Genomic DNA, 19,389 nt, shown 5'->3' with positions numbered 1-19,389 from the left:
GGAGGGGGGCGCGGCCCCCGCGCCTCCTCCTCGTCAGCTGGGGCCGAGCCCTCCCTCCTTCGGCGGCCTCGCCTGTCGGAGGCCGGGGAAGCGGCCCCATGGTGCTGCTCAGGGAGGTCGGGACCGTTTGGGGTGGCTCCAACACGATTAAATCCTAAATGCGGGCCAGCACCCCCCGCCTTCTGGTGTTCCCGTCACCCTCAAACTGCACTTACTTGCCACCTGCCGTTCCCTTATTTGACTGGTAACCAAGCAACAGTAGCAGCAATAGTTTATTTATGAAACGGGCAGGTCATACCTTCATTATTTTAATATTCATGCTGGATGTTAAGCCTCGTAGCTTTAAGCACGCACATATAGCTTCCCCTCACTTCCAAGAGAGAGGGGTGCGGTTATTTGCGGGCTGAACACGAAGAGCCAATTACAGTTCTGAACTATAACCGCAGTATTTGCTTGTCATTTACAAATTAATGTATTATTCCAAAATGAGTTGTTTTACAAAGCATGAACTGTTGCGTCATTTCGTTGTCTCTCATTTCAAAGCTTGCATTGTTGTCTTCATCATCTGCTTCATCGCTACCTTCACTAGCACCAAGAAGGCCTGGTAGACACCATGTATATTCTCCTTGAGACAAAAAAAGGAGTAGAAAGAGTCTGAAGAGAAGAAGGATCTGCATAGAAGAACAAATAGAAAGGTGGATGCCCCTTAGAGAAACACGGAGCATGTTCTCACATGCTGAAGTTGCCAGTTTTTTTGCTGGATTTGTGAGTAAACTAAACTTAAAGCAGAGATGTGTTTCATGTTGGCTCTTGCCTTTTTGGTAGTTAAATTTTGACGTATTTGTTTAAGCATGACAAACTTAAATATGGAGGTGATGTCTGCAAGGAATCCCAAGTGAAACAAGACACTAATGGAAACTCAGTGTTAAAAGCTGAAGAGGATGTGTCAGAAACCTCTTCAGCAGTGACTGCTGAAAGGTAACTTCTTGATCTTTTACGTTGTTTTCCATACATTTCCTGAAATAATATTTTCAGGTGTTTATGGATGTCTCTTTAACCTTGCTGCTGTATTTTAGCCAGGATATCCTGCATTCCTGATTCCTGTGACTTTCTTTTTTGCACCATTATAATGTTACCTTCCGGACTGTGGCCCAAGCTACTTGTGGCCAGCCGACTAATTTACGTAGATAGCCTCAGCAACGATCTTTCAGTGCTGTCAGATGGCAAGCCACCAAGATTGCAGAATTCTGAACTGAATGCCTTTGCAAGCAAAAGGTGTGCAGCACGCGTTATGTTAGCAACTCCAGTTGGCTCCAGTGCAGTGCACTTGCCAAAACTTTACGGTTCTGAGAAAGTAATTTATTACACTAACTACTTAAATGTTGAATTCACATTGGTTGATATTTTTTTTCCTTTCAGTAGTCCTTTTTACTCCAGTGCATGCCCAGAAAAAAGAGGAAGTAAAAGCATGAGGTAAGTCTAAAATACCGTCGTCAAAGTAGTGGAGAATTGGTCTGGTCTGTTCTATTTGTTGAGAAAATGAATGGTGCTTTAATTCTGGTTTGGGCTTCAACTCAGTATATTTTTTTCTATAAATAAGGAGAAGACAAGAACCTGTAAAGTCATATGGCACTTAAAATGTGATTGTTGTATGAAAAGACTGCAGTCTTTCACAAATCTGGACCTCCACAGATTTATTTGAAGCTTCAGTGTGTAAAAACTCCAAATTAGAAAACTAATTAGATATGGGAGATTTTGTGTGGCCTTCTTAATAGCCCATATATTAAGTGGAAATATGTAGACTAAATAATACTGGCTTCAGGTAACTGGGTTATATGGCTGTGCTGTCCCAGGTGTTCATTCACCTTATGGACTGTACAGACAATTTGATGATGTAAGGTGTCTGAAAGTACTGAAGGAAGCTGATGCATTCTGGATGTCAAATATATGAGGAAAGGTATTAAAACTCTCAGTGGACACTGGGAGATATTTTTAGCTGAAAAATCCAAACTATTTTTTCAAAATAGTTTTGGTTGTTATGTTCAGGATTTTTAGTTTATGCTCAGTTGCCTTTCTCAAAAGGAATAAGCCAGCTTTATGTAGTTCGCCAGTTTATGTAGTTTAGAAGTTTGAACTCTGTAAATAGGTTTAGACCTAAAAGAAACACCTTTAAAATGTCATTAATTGTGCCAAAATCACTCAATGGATTAAAAGTCTGATTTATTTTTTTTTTTCAGTTTGGTTTGGGTTTTTTTTTTTTTTTTTGAGTTTAGTATTGGCTACAAGTGAAAATCAGTCGTAACTGCAAAGTTCTGCTCCGAAAGTACTGAAAATTTTTACAAAACTGCTAATGTACTTACAGGTAGCAAAAGTAGTTATTTAGAATAGTGCAACTAACTGACAATATACTGCGTATGACTTCATGCATACCTTTTGAAGAGGACTGAATTTTAAATTGCTATCCTTAATTAAATAGCATAAAAGTGTATTTAAATTGTATACCTTAGGTACTTGTACACATTGTCAAAGCTTATAAGGCAGGCATTGCTATTAATATCGCCTATGATAATGTACGGTAGCTTTTGGGAGTGATTATTGAATTGTCAGACAAGCATAATTACTTGCTTTAATTTGGGGGTAATTATAATTAATTATTTCAGAAAATATTATTCTGTTAAATTTCACGTAGGGCATAAGAATAAACTGTAGAAAATACACAGTAATTAAATAATGTAAGAATTGTATATCTGTTATCCACAGAAAAGAAATTTCCCTGGGTAATCCATTCCTACGACATCTGGGGAGATGTCAAAAATCTTGGAAACAATTTGATTCAGGTAGTTCTTCTGTGATGAGTACAGAATAATACATCCTTGTAGCTATCTAAAGTGATATAACAAACTTCTATTACATTAAGCTTGCCTTAATAAATAACTAAAAGGTTAGAATCTTTCAACTTAGATACAATTCACCAGGTGTGGAAAATAATTGTTAATGTCTCCATGGCCACCTTCGCACAATATGCATAATGATCTTTGTTGTCTGCCTCTCAACTACTGTAATTTGTTACAGCTTTGTGGACAAGTCCATTGACTTGAAGGCTATTGATTTAAGTATCATATTTTGCATGAAACCCCCTTACAGTTGGTACTAATTGTCCTCCACTTTGGGAGGATGGAAACAAGTGCACAGAAAAATGGGAGCATTAATTGTAGTGATTTCCCGTGGCCTAAGGTTTTTCTAAATAGGCCACGATGCAGAGCCAGCAGGAAGAGAATTGCATCAGCGCTGCAACCAGGTATCTGGTGTCTACAATGAGAGATGATCTAAAAGATCTAAAAGTGTATTGTATATAAGCTAATCATTTGACATGTAGTAAGTAGTAGATTGTTTGACCGCTATTTAATCATTGCTTAACAAAAACTTTGGTTAACCCCACAATGATGATTCCACTCAGTAATTCTCCTATGACACTGTTACAGTGGTACTGAGGCGTCAGTTACTTCCGGGTTTGCTGCATCAAAATTTAATATTCTAATACAATGTTTTTACTATAATAAATGGCTTCTTAACCTTGTAGGGAATGTGGTGTGGCTTAGTTCATCATGTGGTCAATGAACAGCAGTGGGCTAGTGGAAATGACATCGTTGAGGAGCAGTGCAAACATGGTCCTCAAGTGGATGAAAGAGAAAAGGAATGGAAACAAGCTTCACACTGAAATGTGCTGAAAAAATTTGGTTAAAATCTTTCTGAGAAACGTCCCATACTTTCTACATTTTAGGTGTAATGGACTTCATTTGTGGATATTAGTTTGTCTGGTTTTCTCCAAATTAATTCTCTTCCCTTTTTATTAGAAGTAAATGCAATTAATATGTTGAGAAAAAATTATCTGACATATGCTGAACTATTAATTCTTTTTTCCTGTGTAGTATGAAGTTATGTAACAATTGAAGCTACTTTGATTTTAATACTACAGTAACCTTAAAGAAAAAAGGTTGAATTGATAAAAACTTCTACTTGTGTAGATACCATATCTAATATGGTGAAAGCACTCCTGATATGTTAAATAATGTACAAATTTTCTTTTAAAATCAAGCTGTGTATTTATTTTCATTAAGATCTGCACTTGATCTGGAGGAGTTCCAGCAGCACTTGTATATGTATGCTACCAAGCGGTTTGAGTATACCTACCCTGTCTACAGAGCGAGATGGTTTTTAACAGCAATTGATTACAACATGCAGTTGAATTGGCAAACTCTGCACAATCAAAAGAAACAATTATTCTGTCACCTTATTTTTCCTCTTTTTACATGTAATTTATTTGTTGTAATTTCTCTAGAGGGGAAATAATTGGTTTTAATGCTAGGTACATACTGTCAGTCCAATGTTAGCTAAGACAAAGCTGAGATTTCTTTACATTTACGTATCAGCAAACCCATGTTGGAACGCTTCCCCTACGTAAATAGCTGTATAGCCTACCTCTAGTTTCAGTATTTTACTTACGATCATTAAGGACTGATACAGAGAAGTAACGAATGTGACTATTTTGCTTTCCTTCCTATTGTAGTTCAAGGGGTGACTGGTTTTGTAAATGAGCGTATTTTGTGTTGCATTTAGAATATCTTGAAATGTTTGTGCTTATTGCTAAGTGCCACCTTAGCCTACTTTTGAGAATGCTTTCTCATTTTCTAGAGAAGGACAGAGGCCAGTCTCAAAAGTATGTCCTTGTATGTAAAGAGAATTGATTTTATATATGGAATTCTGTGACTACTTGATATCCTTTTGCGGTATATTTACGTATTTTAACTAATGCTTCTTCACAGCAGTCTTGTGATATAAACAAGCAAGTGAATCAGCAATGGTGGGACTGATCCTTGACTGATTTAAATTAAAAAGCCTTGTATCCTTCATCTGGAGACTGAAGGGATAAGGAGCAAATTCCTTACTGATGTCAATGTGTGTGTAATGGACTGCTAGATAAGGGCTGCAAAAGCAAAGTAAAAAAAGTTAACTGTTTACAGCGATATAGTATGTAATTGAATGGATTTTCTTACTCGTAAAATATTTTTCTCCCACTTCAACTTTGTAATAGATATTGTAGAATATACCATAGAGAATCTGGAAGGTGGAACTCAGTATCTAAGAAAGAGGTGCACTATGTCTATATTGACAACATAGCGGAGGAAATATTTCAGTGCTGTTTGGAGACATGAAATGAGGTCACAGTAGAGCAGCATGCTTCAGGAATACAAAATAATATGTGCTACCTCATCCATTCTGCCTTCTACCACCTCCAAATTTCTGCTTACCACAACTACTAACAATTGTGCTTAGTTCTGAATGAGGGTATAGTTGTTTAACACTTACTTTTGGCACAAGGAGAGGAGGAGGCGATAATCTGTATTAATGGAAACACTACAAGTTGGAAAGCAGATGTTTTAATAAGTTTCCTAATGTTTTCTTAATTTTATATTTGTGTATAATGTTCATACATACACAGGCTGTGTTACCATTCAATTTTGAGGACTATGTTTTTGGAAGTTTGAAACTGTGTTATGATTAAAATGTCCTGGGTTTGGCTGGGGTAGAGTTAATTTTCTTTCTAGTACCTGGCATAGTGCTGTCGTTTGGATTTAGGATGAGAATAATGTTGATAACACCCTGACGTTTTTGTTGTTGCTGAGCAGGGCTTACACAGCATCAAGGCCTTTTTCTGCTTTTCACACCGCCCCACCAGTGAGGACGCTGGGGATGCACAACAAGCTGGGAGGGGACACAGCCAGGACAGCTGACCCCAGCTGACCAGAGGGATATCCCGCACCGTATGACATCATGCTCTGTGTATAAACTCGGGGAAAAGCTGTCCAGGGGTCCACTGCTGAGGAACCAGCTGGGCATCGGTCAGCGGGTGGTGAGCAATTGCATTGCCCTTTCTTTTCTATCCTGTTAAACCCACAAGTTTCACCTTTTTTTTTTTTTTTTTTTGGTTCTCTGCCCCATCCCACTGCAGGAGGTGGTGAGTGAAAGGCTGTGTGGCTGTGTGGTGTTTAGCTGCCTGCTGAGTTAAATCGCAAGTGATATGCACATTCTTTGCATGATAAGTTATTTCTCTTATGTGTTATAAATCAAAGGTGTAATCTTGTGTATGTATTTAAGAGAAACAAAATGCAGCCAATTAAAAGATTTTTGCTGATATCCATTTATCTTAGTATTTTAAAATAACGTTTTCAATTTCAAGTGGTCTTCATTTTCATTTTTGTTCTAGGTTTTTGCAATGTACTTTATTAATGTAACTCTACTGTTATTATAAACTTTGGTACAAACACTATTATACGCAAAAGCTTTGTTATTTGTTACAAATAGAAGTAGATACCAATAGATCAGTAAATGCCCATACCTTATAGGTCCGGTGTTGTGATAACTGCACTGGTCATCTTGGAAGCGTGTATGTGTGTTACTGAATTAAATGCAATCCACTGTCACTCTGAAAGCATGACTGTTGGTGAGTTTTTAGACTGTTTAAGAAAATCTGAATACATTTACAAATCATAAAACTAAATTTAAAACCTTGTTAGGTAGTAGAAAAACTAAGTAAATTTAAATTTTGTAAAAGCTTTACCTTATCTCTTGGTCTAATGTAAAAAATTTCCTAAGGTACTGATTCTGCCTTTTACATTAAACAAACTGAACACAAGGGATGGGTTAGCCTTTCATATATTAGCATATATTATGCTAATATAGCATAGTGGCATATTACTGCAGTATTTAATTATAAAGCTAGAAAAGAAAATAATACAAGGAAATCTGTACTTGCTTGTATAGAGACTGCATGACTGCATCTTTTTTGCTGTATTGAGAATGGCAAAAATTAGCATCATCACTAAGACTGCAGATTCTTGAGTTAGTTGTATTCAGTTTAAGTTTCATTTTAATAGATCAAAAACATAAACAATTTGGGGAAAAAAGTTAACAAAAGTTTGAAATGGTGTAGGAATGTAATCTGTTATTTTGTCTGTCAGTGTTAACAGGTTTTGTACTAAAAGCTCAAGAGTTAAAGAATATCAGCATCCATTTGGGACCTGACTGTAATTGCAAAGAAGGATAATTGGGCGGCTGAATTTGACCATCTGTAAAGGCTGATGGATGTACTGAAACCACACAACAGCTTAAAACCGTCCTCTTGGCAGTTGTAAGTGGGACAAACTATGTATTAACATAGTTAAAACACATCTATGTGTTTTTAAAGCAGCATTCCATTCTGAAAGTGAGCATTCAGTAATAAAACGTAGCATTCTGCTCTCAAGATCTTATAATGAGGTGTGTTTATAGCTTTAGCCCAGCAGTTTTAAGGGGAAAGTAAGTTTTTGCTACTTTTAATGCCAGTTACTACTGCAGTGGGTAGTGCGTGGCGTGCTGAGAAGTGTAGTCCAGGCAGGAGCCTCCTCAGGTCCCACAGGGAGAGTCCCTCACTGTGTCTTATAAAAGGACTTGGCAGATCCGGGCATTTAAGTCGAACTAGTCTCATGTCACTGGTCTTGCACAAGAACTTGCTCACTATATAGGATAAGGTGAAGTCCAGGTGTTTGCAGCTTTAGATCAGTGGGTTTTTTGTTGTTGTTTGATGTTTTTATTTCCAGTGTCTGTGCTCGTCTCCCTGTTACTCTGCAAGATTTTCTTGACCCTCTTTTTCTTTAGCTCTTTGATTTGAACTGACTCCCAGGCCTAAATCCCTGTGTGGGCCTTCTCCTTAGCTCTAATTTTGCAACAACCCGCCACACCACATTTAAGTTTAGCTTCGTGCACTGTGCTTACATAGATACTCGCTACGTGGCAACGCCTTCTGAATTCCTTTGCTGTTATTCCTCACTTACGTATGGCTGGAACTGAAGAAAGCTAGTTCACAGGTTTCTTGTAGCACAGCACATAATTCAGATTAGAACTGACCTTTCTCTGGGCCAAGGTGATTACCCCCCATTATATAAACCCAAACAGTAGTTGTAGTCTTAACCTTTAATGGCTGCCACTGATCTCAAGATGCAAGGCAAACTGACAGCAGCATTTGTAATATCCCGGTGACTCATGCTGGTTGCAGTTGTCACTTTATCTCATCAGCTTTTTACCATTCCATGTCTTCTTGTGATGACTGCATCTTACATCTCTTAGTTGAACCATAAATTGTCATAGCCCAGTGAATGAGGGTAACAGCAACAATTAGTTTAACTGGTCGTTTTTGCCTGAGTTTGTCTGTCAACTATTTTTAGTCTGAATCCTTGCCTTAACCACAAAGCCTAATGCTAGCCTGTCCCAGTGCTGCAGAATGTGTTCTCTTAGTCCAAACTGGTACTGGCAGTCCATCTACCTACTTCCTCAATTTCTTCCTCACCCTGGAGTGTTTTTTCCAGTCTCAGTCCTGCTTAATGGTTGTTTTTTCCAGTCTCAATCCCACTTAATGGTAAACAGATGGGAGGAAGTAAGCATTCAGAGAACTGGATAGATGAGGAGTCTCACTCTTACATTTCAAAGGAAACACCTTTTTCTTCCATCTCCCAAATTCAGATATTTTGCCCTGCTTAATCTAACCCTTAAATCTTATCTCTTAAATCTTTTCTTGGCTCATACTAGCACTTGTGATTTCTTAGAGTTCTTGTGTTGAGAGGATTCTATATGCAAAACTTTCTAGATATTAGGAATCATATTTAGCATCCACTGAAATTACATGTCCATGGAGGTAAATAATGCTTCTTAGTTAGAGTATAAGCAATCTCAAGTATTCTCATGAAACAGAGTTCAAAATGAAAATCCAGGGTAAAGTGTGTGCTGCAAGAATGTAAGGTGTCATTCTTGCTTCACTAAGAGACTAACGGTGCTCTAATAAAACGAAAAGATCTGAAATTTGCTGGCAATGCTTCTGTAGATGTGTGCAGAAATGAACTGCTGCTTCCAATATAAATCTTACGGTTTATTTTGCATGCGTGTGAAGTAAGTGAATGTGAGGAGCTGCATATATAAAAAGGTACATTGTCTTTGTAGGTCTGCATATTTTGAAACTTTTCAACCTGTAGTTCCTCAGGCGATGAGTAAAATACCAAGAAAACAGACTTCAAGTAATTTTCAAGTTTTTGTTTAGATATTAGAATGGAGAATTACTAGCACTTAAAATATTTTGTGCAACATTATTAGCTCACCACTCATTAAATATAAATCAAGCCTGTTTGTCAAGTTAAATAAAGAGCTGTAAGAGCTGTAATTCTAAAACTAATGTTACTTGGTTTTTTGTTTTTTTCAGCTAGAAAGCATCTTGCTTCAAAATGTCTGTTTGTACTTCTTTTACAGTGTTTAAAATGGTCCAGACTTTCAAGAAGTGACAGATACGTATGATTAGTTTCTTTAGTACACAGTTGAAATGTTGCCAGAAGCAAATGTAAGTAAAAAACCCTGGCTAACTAAGGACACTTCTGTCAGTTTTCCTGTATACAAAAATGATACCTTCACCAGACAGTGGCCTAGTGTATTATCCTCAAACGTTATGGAGAAGCAGCATCAAGTGTAAGGGATAGCTTTCATCTTTATGTTTCTTAGTGTTGTCTGGCGTTGCATTCTGGCCTTGTACCCTTGTTTGAACAACAGTATTTTATGTCACAGGCAGTTATCCTAGCAACGATCACTGTGTGTACTCTGCCTATACATAAAATTCAGTTGTTACTGCTTTTTAATGACAATTTGGCCAAATAGTACGTAGACAATTTCTTTTATTGAGTTACGATGTCATGGTTTCACTACATGACCAGGAACCTTGCTTGTTAAAACATTTCTGAAGTGTCAGATATTACAAGTGAGAACTTCTTTACCTTTCTGAACATAATGCCCTGCTTTATTTTCTTCCAATAGTTTTCTGTTCGTAACCTTATTTTAATGTCTGAATACTCTTAGAGTTACCTAGGGAGCCCTGCTGCTAAGAAGGCGGCAAGCTCTGTGTTGCTTGATTGAAATATCTCCTGTAGACGAGTTCTGCTCAATTGATATTGACAGAGACCAGGACAGTTTTCCAGAAGCCCTTGCTCATGCCCCAGATCTTCAGATGTTGAAAGCAATGATAAGCCTATGGTTTTTAGCTTTAGTAAAATGAAAATTCCTCAACAATATTCTTAGTCATTTCATTCCAAATACAAAGAACAGAGATGTGGGAAGGCTGAGCAGCAACACAAAACTCCATGCCAACTCATGCTTTAGAGATCAAGATTTTGATGAAAGATGAGAGTTGTTATAAATTAGGACACTTGGAATATACCTGTCAGTTTCTCTTCTCCTTTTTTTTTCCTGTTGCGCTTAAAAAAGAAAGAACACATGCTACAGGCCTGTCCCTGAAATACAACAAGGTGGTTGCATTGCGGTGTTGACCAAGGTCATGCTGCTGATCAAGATAGGATTCTGAAGGTGATTAATGTCTCTGGAGTGTGTGCTGGGAAGCTGTGATGCTATTTTTATTTTAGAAATTCTGTTCATAAACCAGTACTCTCCTCCAGCAGTTAACGTATAGCCATGATGAGATCAACCCTTCTCTGAAATTGTTTACCTCTTCCATGGAGCTCCAGTTGTTGCTATGGGTAGTAAGCAAAAAGCTGAGTTACTTAAGTCTCCCCAAAGATGAGAGAACCAGGTTTTTGCCTGCCTAGCTAAAATTCAGGACATACGAGTAACTCTTCTGGTTCAGACGGATCCACTGTCTGGCTCCAAGAGTCTGTCACTGCTCAGAGGCCACAGGCGGATACCCAGGGAGGACAAAAAGGAGCTTGTGCATGTGATGCTCTCTGTTTTATTCCCCTATTAGAGTACTCTCTTCGCTTCAGACTGTAGTTTGTTCTGTTAGTAACCCTCAGAAGATCTTGTTAAAAAACCCTCAGGTCTTCCCTTGAACGCATATAAATTCTTTGTCATCTCTACCTGGATGAGGTGTAGTCTCTTATTTCTCTTTTCCAGGAGGTTTTCTAATTCACTATGGGATGGGAGGAACAACTAAGGCTATACCATTGAGCTTATACTGTGTCAGTTACTGGATTCCAGCACTCTTCAGCTGCACAGATTTTCTGAATTTTTGCATCATCCTCTGTTCCTGCTTTTTTTCTCCCCTTTTGCTAAATCAATGTGCATACCTATGTGCATAAAGTTTGATGGGCAAACAAACAGTCCTTCTTTGTGCAAGGGATTAGGAAAGTTGTCTCACATCCTTCCCACTGTGAAAAGCTCTTGCAGTGTTTTGGGGTTTTTTGTCAAAGCTTTTTAAAAAGAAAAAAAGTGAAAGCATAACTAGGAATGGATCGTTAATTAGCAGTTTGATAGTTTTACCTGTTTGCCTGCCTAGGGGAGGAAGGAGTGAAATCTAATTAATGTTATTGACATTTGCTAGATCAGTTGCAGTGTCATAAAATGTACAGAATTAAAGATGAGGCCCCTCATGCAACTGAGTTCCTCACTCCTACCTCTGTTGAATACACTTTTTGAAAATACAAGTAGCTGTGCCCTTGTTTTCATAAGAATGCTGCATAAGAGAAGTTCAGGCTCTCTTGTATACAGAAGAGATTTGTGAATTAGATAAAAGGTGAAGAATAACTTGTTGACTCTCATTGTGATTTTTGATGCTAGTATTCAGGAGTTTCTGAATTACGACTGTCACTATACTAAGAGTAACTGATTCACTGTGACGTATCAGTCAGCAGTAAAGTTATGTAAGTTCAGAGATAATGGCATTTAAGATGGATATTTTAGGATGTGTGTGGTTTTAATACAAGTGACCAATGTGACTGTCCAAGTTTAAGCATCTCAGATGATCTGGGCTACGTCCTCTGCTTTCAATAGAAAAGCTCTGCTCTTAACAGGTAGAAATCAAGTGACTCAATGAAAAAAGTGACTGGGGATTTTTATCTGCTGTTACTGGGCAGGGTTGACAGAAGACTTCTTTTTCTGGCACTTTTTCAAGACTCCTTACTCAGCATAATAAAGGCTTTTGGGACTTAGCCCTCTTCTTTTTGCATTCTGTTTGTAGGTTTGGGCATACATTCGGATGACAATGATACATACAGCCACTGCTCACACATCATGTGTTCCAGGCCTCGACCACCTTAGTGACCTCCCCTGGACTCTCCAGTATGTCAATGTCTCTCTAATTCTGGGGAGCGCAAAACTGGACACCAAATGTGGTCTTTTAAGTGCAGAACATTGTGTTTGATTTGGCTTCTTGAACTGTTATAAAAAAAGGTCTGTCCTGGTTTCGGCTGGGATAGAGTTAATCTTCTTCATAGTAGCTAGCATAGTGCTGTGTTTTGGATTTAGTACCAGAAGAATGTTGATAACACCCTGATGTTTTCAGCTGTTGCCAAGTAGTGCTCAGACTACTCAAGGACTTTTTGAGCTTCTCCTGCTCGGCCAGATGCATAAGAAGCTCGGAGTACAGCACAGCTAGGACAGCTGACCCAAACTGACCAAAGAGCTATTCCATACCATATAACGTAATGCTCGGGGGGGTTAGTCGGTTGGTCGGTCGCAGGCAGAGTGATTCTGGCTCGGGCGGTGTGATCATGGCTTGGGATGGGCTGGGCATTGGTCAGCGGGTGGTGAGCAATTGCGTTGCGCATCACTTGTTTTATATATTCTGTATATTCTCTTACCATGATTATTATCACTATTGTCATTCTTCTCTCTTATTAAACTGTCTCTATCTCAACCTACGGCTCTTACTTTTTTTTTCTTTTCTCCAATTCTCTCCCCCATCCCACTGAGGTGGGGAGGGGGAGTGAGCGAGCAGCTGCGTGGTGCTTAGTTGCCAGCTGGGTTAAACCACGACAAGGTCCCAAATAATTCCAATTCTTAAATGAAGTTTGACCTCCAGATTGAGAGGTAGGTGTGTACCATCTATCCTGTTTTGAGTAAATGATCTGGTTTTTTTTTTTTAATATCAAGGCTTCAACTTGTGAATCCTCAGGTCTCAGAAGTCAGATAATGCCATTCAGATTAAGTGCTCAAGAGTGGAAGAAAAGTATGTTACTATAAACTAAATACTTATGGTTCAGGAACTTGCTTTTCAGTGACTACAAATAAAGCTTATTCCAGGATTTTTTTTTAAGTCCTCCCTCATTTCCCCCTCCTGGACTAAGGTTACCCCTCTAAGCTTTTCAAATTGTATTGGCTTGATAGAAGTGAACAATTTTATTTAGAAACATAGAATTATAGAATCACTTTGGTTGGAAAAGACCTTTGAGATCATCGAGTCCAACCTTTAACCTACCCCTGCCATCCCACCACTAAACCATGTCCCTAAGCACCTCATCTATCCTTCTTTTAAATACCTCCAGGGAGGAAATACCTCCAGGGAGGGGCCCCCTCCCCCCCCCCTGGGCAGCCCATTCCAGAGCCTGACAACCCTTTCGGTGAAGAAGTTTTTCCTAATGTCTAGCCTAAACCTGCCCTGGCGCAGCTTCAAACCGTTTTCCCTCGTCCTATCATCTGTTACCAGGGAGAAGAGGCCGACCCCCACCTCCCTACAGCCTCCTTTCAGGCAGTTGTGGAGGGCGATCAGGTCTCCCCTCAGCCTCCTCTTCTCCAGACTAAATAACCCCAATTCCCTCAGCCGCTCCTCACATGACTTGTGTTCCAGACCCCTCACCAGCTTGGTTGCTCTCCTCTGGACCTGTTCCAGCAACGCAACATCTTTCTTGTAGTGAGGGGCCCAAAACTGAATACAGTATTCAAGGTGCGGCCTCACCAGCACCGAGTACAGGGGCATGATCACTTCCCTACTCCTGCTGGCCACACTATTTCTGATACAAACCAGGATGCCATTGGCCTTCTTGGCCACCTGGGCACACTGCTGGCTCATATTCAGCCGGCTGTCAACCAGTACCCCCAGGTCCTTTTCCGCCAGGCAGCTTTCCAGCCACTCTTCCCCAAGCCTGTAGTGCTGCGTGGGGTTGTTGTGACCCAAGTGCAGGACCCGGCACTTGGCCTTGTTGAACCTCATACACTTGGCCTCAGCTCATCGATCCAGCCTGTCCAGGTCCCTCTGCAGAGCCCTCCTACCCTCAAGCAGATCAACACTGCCACCCAGTTTGGTGTCGTCTGCAAATTTACTGAGTGATGCATGCAAACCTCAATAGTTCAATCAAGCTAGATAATATAAAACCACCTATAAGCAGAGGGCTACTGAGAATAACGGCTGTCACCTCTGAAGCCTTCAGATCCCGCAATACTCAGTCCTGGTATTGCATTATGCAGATATTAACATGAATTGCTAGAAATAGGGAGATGGTGATGAAATGATTGAATGATGAAAGATTGAAGTTTACTTTGAATCGGGGACTTGTTTGTTCCTCCATACTGTAAGTGGTGAAATGACATTTTTAATTAAGTTGATGGCAAAATACGTGTGGACCCATAGGATGATGAATGGATGAAGCCTCACCTTTCTTTTAAAGTCTGGGAAGCAAATAGAGGGATTCTTGGAATACATCTGTGTTGTTGGTGTCTGCAGCTGCTGCCTCAGTTTGCATCTTTTTCAGTTATGCTTTTGTAGTGCTGTTGATGACTCACATTCCAAATACCTCTCATCAAGATAAAGTAGCTTTGAGGTGGTAAATAGGAGAGGGTTAGTTTTTAAACTGGATAATGTTTAAAGGATATTGCTAGGGAGGTATTCTGCTAGGTGCCCGTTAAGGTAGGTAAAGAGGAGTTATGATAGTTCTGGAATATGCTATAGCTGCATACATCTCAGCTAGTTTTGTTGCTGTTTAGTGTTAGTTTAGTGAACAGGAAACAGATTTGACCTTTTTTATTCTCCAGTGGACAAAATCCTGTTTGTCAGTAGAAGTTTTGTTTACTCTGAAGGGGAGGCATAAAGCTTACTTGTCATCTCTCAAGTGCAATGAGATGCAACTGCAAACGTCCTCTGAACGTGGTAGTAGAGAGAGACTAGGGCAATAGTATTTAATAGTATTTAAGATTAGTTTTTAACCTCGGTTCTGAAACTGGAGAATGGCTCATTCTGGCTGTCCAAAAATGTGAGTTGTACTTTTTTTTTTTTTTTTCCCCCTTTCTCCTTGCCTTGCCTTGTATTGGCACCAAGAGGCTGATCCCAAAGACTAGGATATAAGTGAGATTCCTTTGGGTTCAAGGAATTTATGCTGATTTTATTTGATAAAAGGAAATACAGAGGAGGTAAGTAATTGTGCCTTCTCCTTTGCTATAGCTCAGAAATTTAAGTGCACACATCTGTGAGGCCTGCTGGTAACTTTGATTAATGAAACATGCATCTTCATAGCCTTTAGGTTTGGTTTATTCAGCTAACATAACATTTAAATGTGCGCTTTCCATTGAGAAGGTTAAATGCAAATTCACTTCCATTAAACTAGCTTTTCCTCTTTATATGAAAGACTAAAGATATAGTCAGTCTGTGAATAATCATGTGATGTGTACAGAAAACAAGGTTTTTCAAATATAGCAGACATGGTGTCATGGTTTAACCTGGCTGGCAACTCAGCACCACGCAGCCGCTCGCTCACTCCCCCCCTCCCCGCCCCCCGCCTCAGTGGGATGGGGGAGAGAATCGGGAAGAAAATAAAAGGTTAGAGCCGAGGGCTGAGATAAAGACAGTTTAATAAGAGAAAATAATAATAATAGTAATAATGAGAATGATAACAGAATATACAAAACAAATTATGCACAATGCAATTGCTCACCACCCGCTGACCAATGCCCAGCCCGTCCCGAGCAGCGATCAGTCCCCGAGCCGCGATCACTCTCCCCAAGCAGCGATCACTCTCCCCGCAATCAACCGACCGACCGACCGACCGACCCCCCCGAGCATGGCGTTATATGGTATGGAATAGCTCTTTGATCAGTTTGGGTTAGCTGTGCTAGCTGTGCTGTACTCCCAGCTTGTTATGCATCAGGCCGAGCAGGAGAAGCTCAAAAAGTCCTTGAGTAGTCTGAGCACTACTTGGCAACAGCTGAAAACATCAGTGTGTTATCAACATTCTTCTGGTACTAAATGCAAAACACAGCACTATGCTAGCTACTATGAAGAAGATTAACTCTATCCCAGCTGAAACCAGGACACACGGCTGCACATTTTCTGGGTCAGATCTGCCGGAACGTAGGAATGCCATTAGGCAAAGTGAGTAATAGGTCTACATTGCTCTATGCTGGCTAAGCAGACCTCCCCAATTATAGGATATAGTATGGAGAGAAATAAAATGCAATTATGATAAACAATTAATTGAACAAATAGAATCTTTCTCCAAGAAATTGTATTTGGTCCTGCTGCAGTTTCCAAGACAACAACCCCCTGAGAGTATCTCCTGTTTTTTTGTTCTGAGTTACTCTGTCGATATCCTAAGCAGAATGAATTAAGGGTCAAAAGCTGGTAGGGTTCTATTAGACTCCTTTTTAATATTGAAACCAAACTACTTCAGCAGACTTAAGTCTAAAGTAAAACACGTTTTGATTCTGTATCAACTCTGCATTTTACATTTCTTGCAAGGCATCTTTAAATAAGCTAACTATAATTTTTACTCAGTTGCCAACAAAGGTATATTATGTGATGAAGTTTTTATTTTTGGAAATATTCTTATATGTGAAATATGTTAACACAAGAAATGTCAGGCTTGGACAATTTCTGATGCATTTTCTACAAAAAACCCCAAACTGAGAAGTACTCCTTAGAATGGAATCAAGGAGAACAGATTACAGTTTTACTTCAGCTGTGTGTGGGATTTTATAACCCTTCCTCCAACTTGTCTTCAGAAACCCAATTCCATTTACACTTACGTGGATGCAAATGTAAATTCAGCTACATATGAGAATAGGGCCTGACCTGTCTCTTATTTTGTAGTAGTGTGACTTAATGTGTTTGGGTTTGCTTATATTTATCTAAATGTGATAGCTGTCACACAGCATAGTAATATAATAAATACGAAGAATACTGGTAAATTGGCAGTAGGTGCGAGAGCTTTCCGAAGTGTCAGACATTCCATGTTGCACTGAACCCATGTAACATGAACGTAAGCCACAGCCACTGCTACTGGATATGAAAAGGTTTCACACTTCAAAAAAATGCTGTAAATGTATGCTTAAAACACTGGGCAATATGAGCTTAAAACCACTGTCTACTGATCTAGCAGCACTACCATTCTGTACTGAAGACGAGCGTTTAAACCACAAGATTACGGAATGATGTTATTCTTATTTAAGCCTATTAATCTGAAATACTATCACTTGATTAGATTAATACCCTATTAGTCTGAAATACTATCACTTGATTAGATTAATACAGCAGCGTTCTTCATGGCAAAACTTCTTATCAAACACCTCACTGGTCCTGAGTGCTAGGGAAAATATGTCTGAATATGTGAGCAGTGGCAAAACGTAATGGAGGAGCTCTTCTGTTTTGTTTCATCATTAATTGAGATGGTGGCACAGCTGTTTTGACTTCACTTCTCAGGTAGCACTGACAAAGCCCCATTTCATATTGAATCACCTGACTCGTAGAAAGAGCATTTAATACTCATTGCAGAAGGGAGAGATTAAATGTTTCTCAAGTCCAGGGCAAACAGAGATAGCACATAAATTTCTGATGTGTAGCATTCCCTGCGTTGTTTTTTCCCAATAATCTGTTTTTCCCAGATTGTTAAATCCCAGTAATATGCTGCCATTCCTAAATGTGCAAAAGAAGAAACCATGTGTCTGTGTTCCACTGGAACAGCAGTTATTACTGCAATTGTAGAAAAATTATTTATATTAGACCCTAACCTCATTTTTCAAACCTTTTTGGATTTGGGCTTAACAGCATTATGAGGCTGTGGTTTTTGGAGTGACTCCTCAATGCTTGTTTTCAGAAGCAGTCACTCAAGGCTTCGATCTTGCAGTGAAAGAACTAAATGCTATTTTAATACAGTCTGAAGAAAAAAGTGAAAAATGAAAAGACTTTTACAGTAAAAAGCACTTGCACTTCACTTATTTTATTATAATGTCCTGAGTTTGGCTGTGGCTGCTGGAAAATGATTTGATGTAAAGACAAGAACAATTACAAGATAATCACTTTTAAACCTACAGAAGTCTTTCCTCAGACACTAGAGGGTGCAATAATACCTTATTGCTGATGTCTCTAGAGACTTGGCCTACCTTGGCTTGAAGCTCTGGTTGTAGATAGATGGATTTCCCCTGTGTGGTTGTGCTCAGAAAATGCCACAGCTGAAATACACGCCTCTGAATGAGAATGTTCCATAGAATACTACCTGTTAAAGTACAACAGGGGATGATGTTTGAATCCTAGTCTGAAAACAAAAAAAAAGACAGAAACATACACAATATTTTGCATATTGCCCAGGGCCTCTCCTGTATGGCAATAATTTATTGCATATTTGCCTGCACCTTATAGCTTTGGTTGTAAGCTTATTTACTAATGGGTGAAGCGGTGATGAAGGTGGTATTTGAAATACTGCTTTCCCTGTGTGTGTAGGAACTGTATGTTAGTTAGGGAATACTCACCTGTGTCTGAAACACAGGTGAGTTTTCAGTTAATAGTGATGAACGTCATACTGAGTGGGCCTGAGTCTGCCACCAATCCCTGGTGGTCTTCACTTGAAATAACAACTGCATTTGGTGCTGACTGAGCTGGTCTTTGGGAAGGAGAAGCATCATGGGTAAAAAGCCACGTGGTTGTGGAGAGGTGGCCCAGAAACCATGAGCTCACAGCAGCCATGCTAGCATGTGAAGGTGAGCAGGGTAGGATCAATGACAAAGGGGTGAGCTGTGGCATGTGTTTTAGGGGCTGTTGTGGTACTACAGCATGTTCCAGAACCTTCCGCTGGAAAATTTAGTTTACACCATTGCAGAAAGTAGCATAGTCACCATCGCACAACAACTAAAATAAACTCCCCATGCTTTTTTGAGTTGAGAAACTTAAATTTTTGAACTCCTGGCCTGACAGCTGCTCGCTGATATTCACAGAACCACAAAGTGGTTGAGGTTGGACGGGACCTCTGGAGGCTATCTGGTCCAACCCACCTCCTCAATCAGGGATGCCCACAGCCAGTTGCCCAGGACCATGTCCAGGTGGTGTTTGAATATCTCCAAGGATGGAGACTCCACAAGCTCCCTGGGCAACCTGTGACAATGCTTGGTCACCCTCACAGTGAAGAAGTCTTTCCTGATGTTTAGAGAGAACCTCCTGTGCTTCATTCTGTGCCCACTGCCTCTGGTCCTACCACTGGGCACCACTGGAAGAGCCCGGCTCTGTCCTCTTTGCACCCTCCCTTCGGGTATTTGTACACATCGATAAGATCCCCCCCGAGCCTTCTCTGCTCCAGGCTGAACAGTCCCAGCTCTCTCAGCCTCTCCTCA

General features: G+C 39.8%; 1 protein-coding gene across 1 annotated transcript in view; it reads left to right on the top strand.

Moving 5' to 3' along the window:
- The first annotated feature begins 689 nt into the window (after positions 1–689).
- MAMDC2 (MAM domain containing 2) overlaps positions 690–19,389 on the top strand; it is a 147,201-nt gene continuing 128,501 nt past the window's right edge. Inside the window, exons 1-4 of the mRNA XM_035891049.1 lie at positions 690–765; positions 851–978; positions 1,420–1,473; positions 2,761–2,837. Of these exons, the coding sequence (XP_035746942.1) occupies positions 700–765; positions 851–978; positions 1,420–1,473; positions 2,761–2,837 (325 nt within the window). The 5' untranslated portion in view covers positions 690–699. The remainder of the gene's footprint in view (positions 766–850; positions 979–1,419; positions 1,474–2,760; positions 2,838–19,389) is intronic.

The sequence above is a fragment of the Egretta garzetta genome, unplaced genomic scaffold (assembly GCF_000687185.1).
Source record: "Egretta garzetta isolate BGI_Z169 unplaced genomic scaffold, ASM68718v1 scaffold173, whole genome shotgun sequence".
NCBI classification, from domain to species: Eukaryota; Metazoa; Chordata; class Aves; order Pelecaniformes; family Ardeidae; genus Egretta; species Egretta garzetta.
Note: the sequence above shows the minus strand (reverse complement) of the source record. Positions and strands in the feature narration are given on the sequence as shown.